We start from the raw sequence: 6056 nt of genomic DNA on the forward strand, positions 1-6056 counted from the left end.
TAATCCCAGCTACTCGGGAGGCTGAGGCAGGAGAATCGCTTGAACCCAGGAGGCAGAGGTTGCAGTGAGCTGAGATTGTGCCACTGCACTCCAGCCTGGGAGAGAGAGTGAGACTCTGTCTCAAAGAAAAAAAAAAAAAGTTTAACATTGACTAAGTAGTGTTTCCTTCCTGACCTTTTGGGTGGGTACTTGTTCCAGGAGGCAGAATCTTGCCAGAATCTTAGCACGTCAGAGGTCACATCATCGTCAGTGAATCAGTGCTCTGAGCAGGAGTACCTCCTTGTTTCTTTGGCCTTTTGATTTCACCCTTCTCTCCCTCTAGTTCTTACCCTGCCTGAGTCTGCTCAGACCGGATAGGGCGGCAGCTGCAGATAAATTTCCTTTCTCCCATTCAACCCCGGATGCCTTCTGAGTCAGCAATGATATACTCACCACATACGACTATCTGGACTGTGTTGCTTTTCTTGACCACTTTGTCAATACCTGCAGTGCAGATATACGTCCCACTGTCCCCCTTTGAGGCTATCTTGGTGAAATTTTGAGTCTGAGACACAATCGTGTCTCCCTTCTGGATGGTGAAATTGGCTGGAGGTGCTCCTGGGATGGAGCAGGACAGGTTCAGTCTTTCACCTTGGTCCAGACGTGTGAAGGAAGTTTCCAGTTCGGGCTTGGAAAATAGTTCTGAAACACAGTGAGTGGGAATGGAGCGAGATGTGTCTGGCCACCACCCTAAAAGCCCCTTCCTGGAGAGGCCCTTGGGTCGGGTGCTCTTAGCAGAACCAACTTCCAACTTCCAGCAAAAAGTTTTCCTTTGCTTCTCATATACCTAATGATCACCCCAGTAAGGAATTAGGGTTCATTCTTTGCCTAGGATTCCAATGGCAGGTTTTCCTTTCTTGTTAATCCAATGTATTTCAATGACAAGGATTAGAAAAGTTTTGCCACTTGTGGTCAGGTGTGGTGGCTCACACCTGTAATCTCAGCACTTTGGGAGGCAGAGGTGGGTGGATCACCCAAGGTCAGGAGTTGAGACCAGCCTGAGCAACTTGGTGAAACCCCATCTCTAATAAAAATATAAAATTAGCCAGGCATGGTGGTGCCTGTAATCCCAGATACTCAGGAGGCTGAAGCAAGAGAATCCTTTGAACCCAGGAGGCAGAGGTTGCAGTGAGCCGAGATGGCTCCACTGCACTCCAGCCTAGGCAACAAGAGTGAAACTCCGTTTCAAAAAAAAAAAAAGAAAAGGAAAGGAAAGTTTTGCAGCTTGTAATGCAGCAAATATTAATTCATGAATTCACTCATTTATTTATTCACTCACTCATTTCACCCCACAAGTATTTATTGCAGGTTCTCTCTGTGGTGGGCCTCTTGCTAGAGTAGCAGTGAATAAGAAATAGTCTCTGACTTCAAAGTGCTTACATTTAGTGGTTGATTTAGATGCACTGTTTGTGGCAGAGCCCATAGAAAAACCACTGAACTGGCAGGGCGTGGTGGCTCATGCCTATAATCCCAGCATTTTGGGAGGCTGTGGCGGGCGGATCACAAGGTCAGGAGATCAAGACGAGCCTGGCCAACGTGGTGAAATCCCGTCTCTACTAAAAACACAAAAAGTATCTAGGTGTGGTGGCAGGGGCCTATAATCCCAGCTACTCAGGAGGCTGAGGCAGGAGAATCGCTTGAACCCGGGAGGTGGAGGTTGCAGTGAGCCGAGATCGCGCCACCTCACTCCAGCCTGGGCAACAAGAACAAAACTCAGTCTCAAAAAAACAGAAAAGAAAAGAAAAAACACTGAACGTAGCCTTGGGGAATCAGGGAAAGGCCTCTTGGAGAAAGTTATCCAGGGAAAGTGTCTGAGACAGAATGTCTCAGTCCATCTGGGCTTCCATCACAAAATGCTGTAGACGGGCCTATTTATGTCTATGAATTCTTCACAGGTAAAACCGAGTCTTAGGTAGCCCTTTATCCCCAGTTAGTTGCCCAGCATACAGAAAATGCTCAATACGTGTTGAACTTGTACTTTCCTTTAATGAGATAATATAAATTGTATCAGTAAAAAAATACCATGAGTCATCAAAATGTAAGTCATAACCAATATTTACTAAATTGCTAACACACACTATAGACCAGCAGGACCCAATGTATATGCCAATATCCCAGTTGGGTAGTTGGCAGCCTACCTATGGTGCTGGGGACTGTTGCTGACACTGCACACTCAATGCTTGTCACATAGGAGGCTTTTAGTAAATAAGAGAACAAATGAATGAATGAATGTATGAACGCAGACACACGAGAACACCTTCACCATGCAATCAAGAAGTGCTGACTCTCTCTGTCCCCTGAAACATTGTCATCCAACACTCATTCCCTCATCCAACAAATATGTATTGACTTCCTACTGTGTGCCAGGCACTGTTCTAGGTGTTAAGGATGTAGCACTGAACAAAATAATGTTCCTGCTCTCAGCGGCTTACATTCTAGTGACTGCATACACATAATAAACAAGAAAGGTAGAGTATGTTTTTGGAAAAACATACTCTACCCTTTTTGGAAAAAAAGAAAAGAAAATGTATATAAACCCATCATACAGTGTTTGACGAAGGGTAATTGTTCTTCTTTTTTTCTTTTTCTTTTTTTTTTTTTTTTTGAGACAGAGTCTCACTCTGTGGCCCAGGCTGGAGTACAGTGGCACAATCTCAGCTCACAGCAGCCTCTGCCTCCCAGGTTCAAGAGATTCTTGTGCCTCAGCCTACCGAGTAGGTGAGATTACAGGCATGCTGCCATGCCCAGCTAATTTTTGTATTTTTAGTAGAGATGGGGTTTTACCATATTGGCCAGGCTGGTCTCGAACTCCTGGCCTCAAGTGATCTGCCCACCTTGACCTCCCAAGTCCTGGGATTACAGACGTGAGCCACCATGCCCAACCATGTTATCATTATTTTTGAGTTTACTAATGCTTTCTCATTTGTGGCCCTATCACAGGACCCATGTCTGGGATCTAGCATAGTGCTTGTCACAGGGGATAGAGAAATATGAGAGAGGAAAGACAACATTAACCAGTATTCATAGAGTCTTACTCTGTACAAGTCTCTCAGCTCATGCTTACAGCATAGTTATCTCATTATAGCAGTCCTAAAAGGTGAGTGCGGTCATCATCACCATCTCACAGAGCTGCGGCACGTTCAATAACTCACCCAAGGTCACAGAAGCAGTGAGCGGCAGGGTTGAGTTTTGGTGCTGCAGCCTGTACCCTCAACAAGCACAGTGGACTGTTAACTTGCTCTGCACTGGCTTCTTCCCACGAGCACCAAAGCCCCACCTGAGCACATCCATTCAGATAAGCAGGGGCAGAAAATGTATCAGCTCTCTTTGGCCATGCTGGATTGCAGCATATTGGCTCCTTGAGCCCACCATATGCCAACACCCTCCCGCAGCGGCAGCCCTACCTGTTACGTTGACGATGATGCTGCTGACCTTGGATATGCGGCTGGACTCCACTTTGCATGTGTAGTTGCCATTGTGCTCCACCATGGCCATGACTGAGTACACAGCCTCGTTGCCGTGTCTGCTGTGGGCCACAATCGCCTTGTCCTTCTGAATTATGATTTCTGGAAACTCCTGGGCCAGGTGAGTCACTTGAATGGTGCACTTAATGTGGAGTTGAGCTCCTTCTGTGATCATTCCAGTGGGGCTGATGTGGAACTTGGGTGTAGAGAAGGATTCTGCAAGAGACGAAGGCAACCCGGTTGGACTCAGGTGCAAACCTGGGCAAGAGGAACCTCTTCTGCTCTTTTTGCTGCTTCCCCTTTTCCAACTTCTATTGTTCCTAACTAACTTTAAAAATTCAACCTTTCCTCTCTAAAACTTTTGCCTGGGCTGCTCTCATACCCCCTCCCTTCTCACTCACTCTTGCATCTTCAGGCTTCTTCACTGCAAGTCTCTGGCTTTCTGAAGCTTCCCAAAGGCCAAACACCTTCTCTAGATCTCGCCTGCAGAACCTTCTTCGGATGACTTCAGAGATAACCACTGTATTTAGAAATGATCTTCCTCCTGCCCACTACGAATTTTCTAGGCTCTTGTCAGCACTTCATGGAAGCTTGGCATTTCAGCATGAAGATACTATAGCTTAAAAAAGTTCAGCTATGTGAAATGGGCTGTTCCATGGAAATGTGTATTTAAATAATCGCATGCCTCCAAAAAAGTGGCTTCTAGTCTTTTCTATTTCATTTTTTAAAATCCTGGCCATCATTCACTAAACTGATTTCATGACTCACACAGTTGAAAAACAATTTTGCCTGGGCGTGGGGTCTTACGCCTGTAATCCTAACACTTAGGAAGCCCAGGAGTTCTAGAACAGCCTCTGGGCAACATAGTGAGACCTTATCTCTATGAAAAAAGAAAAATAATTTTAATCAAGTATAGGTCAGATACCAACCAGGGCATAGGATCATCAGGGAAGTGGGGATAGGTCCTAGGCTTTTGTTTCCACTTACAACAAAAAAACAAGCCCAGGCCATAAACTGGAATATATACACAGATTCCAACTGTGTAAAATATAGAGTAGGGATATTTAAAAAATGCTAATAGTGAATTTAGAGTAATCTAATACTTTAATATTCATTAGTGATTTTTAACATTATAAAGTCAATTCATAATAAGAAGTTATCATAAAATAATAGCATATGACTTTTCAAGTAAAAGTGAAAAAGGGGAAGGCATCCTTTACATGTTTTAGGACTCTCAAATTTTAGGTCTTCAGGGGAACTAGCTGAAGGGTGTTTTTCTTTCACCCAGATCAACTCCAGATGCACCAGATATGTAAATGCAGGGGAAAAAGAAGTGAAACCACAGCACAGGAAAAGAAAACATAGATGCGTTTTTTTCCTTTAATAATCTTGACATGCGAAGTATGTATGTCAAGACTTTTAAGTATGAATCACAAAACTGAGGCGCCATAAAGAAACAAAACAGGTAAGTTTGACTAACTGAAGATTAAAAACTTCAGCACGGAAAACTTATCATAAAACTAAAAGAAAAATGACCAACTAGAGAAAATATTTGCATAACATCACTGACAAATAACTAATTAATTTATAAAAGACTCAGCTGGGGGCGGAGGCTCATGCCTGCAACTCCAGCACTTTGGGAAGCTGAGGCAGGAGAATTGCCTGAGCTAAGGAGTTTAAGACCAGCCTAGGAAACATGGTGAGACCTTCCATCTCAAAAAAACATATTACAAAATATTTTTTAAAATAAAATAAAGGTGGCAGTCGCAGTGGTTCACACCTGTAATCCCAGAACTTTGAAAGGCCGAGGTGGATGGATCACGAGGTCAGGAGTTTAAGACCAGCCTGGCCAAGATGGTGAAACTCTGTCTCTACTAAAAATACAAAAATTAGCTGGGCATGGTGGCAGCCCCCTGTAATCCCAGCTACTCGGGAGGCTGAGGCAGGAGAATCACTCGAACCTGGTGGGCAGAGGTTGCAGTGAGCCGAGATCGTGCCACTGCACCCCAGCCTGGGCGACAGAGTGAGACTTCATCTCAAAAAAATAAATAAATACAAATAAAAATAAAGGGCTTGAACAAATCCAATCAGGAACAATAAAAATGATTTTAGTCAAATTTACCTATCCTGTTTCTTTATGGCACTGGAGTTTTGTGATTCATAATAAAAATGACAAGGCATATATGAATAGGCGGTTTACAGGAAAAAAATGTAATAGATGAATAAACAAACTCAACCTCACTAAAAACTAAAGAAATACAAATCACCACAACAGTTATATATATCACTATACCTCAACTAGATTGTCAAAAGTAATAAAACATTGAAATACTCTGTTGGGACCAGGCGCAGTGGCTCATGCCGGCAATCCTAGCACTTTGGGAGGCCAAGATGGGAGGATCACTGGAGGCCAGGAGTTCGAGAACAGCCTGGTCAACATAGCAAGACCCTAATCTCTATCTAAAAAGGAAAGAAAGAAAGAAAGAAAGAAAGAAAGAAAGAAAGAAAGAAAGAAAGAAAGAAAGAAAGAAAGAAAGAAAGAAAGAAAGAAAG

The 6056-nt window shown here is 43.5% G+C and overlaps 1 protein-coding gene across 1 annotated transcript in view; it reads right to left on the reverse strand.

The window, feature by feature from the left end:
- The window catches only part of PECAM1 (platelet/endothelial cell adhesion molecule 1), a 111725-nt gene that overhangs the window by 65034 nt on the left and 40635 nt on the right, over positions 1-6056 (reverse strand). The window contains exons 6-7 of the mRNA XM_011997113.1: positions 3444-3719; positions 433-681 (exon numbers count right to left, since the gene is read on the reverse strand). Coding sequence (XP_011852503.1) covers positions 433-681; positions 3444-3719 — 525 coding nt within the window. The remainder of the gene's footprint in view (positions 1-432; positions 682-3443; positions 3720-6056) is intronic.

This window comes from Mandrillus leucophaeus, unplaced genomic scaffold (genome assembly GCF_000951045.1).
Source record: "Mandrillus leucophaeus isolate KB7577 unplaced genomic scaffold, Mleu.le_1.0 Scaffold530, whole genome shotgun sequence".
Classification (NCBI taxonomy): Eukaryota; Metazoa; Chordata; class Mammalia; order Primates; family Cercopithecidae; genus Mandrillus; species Mandrillus leucophaeus.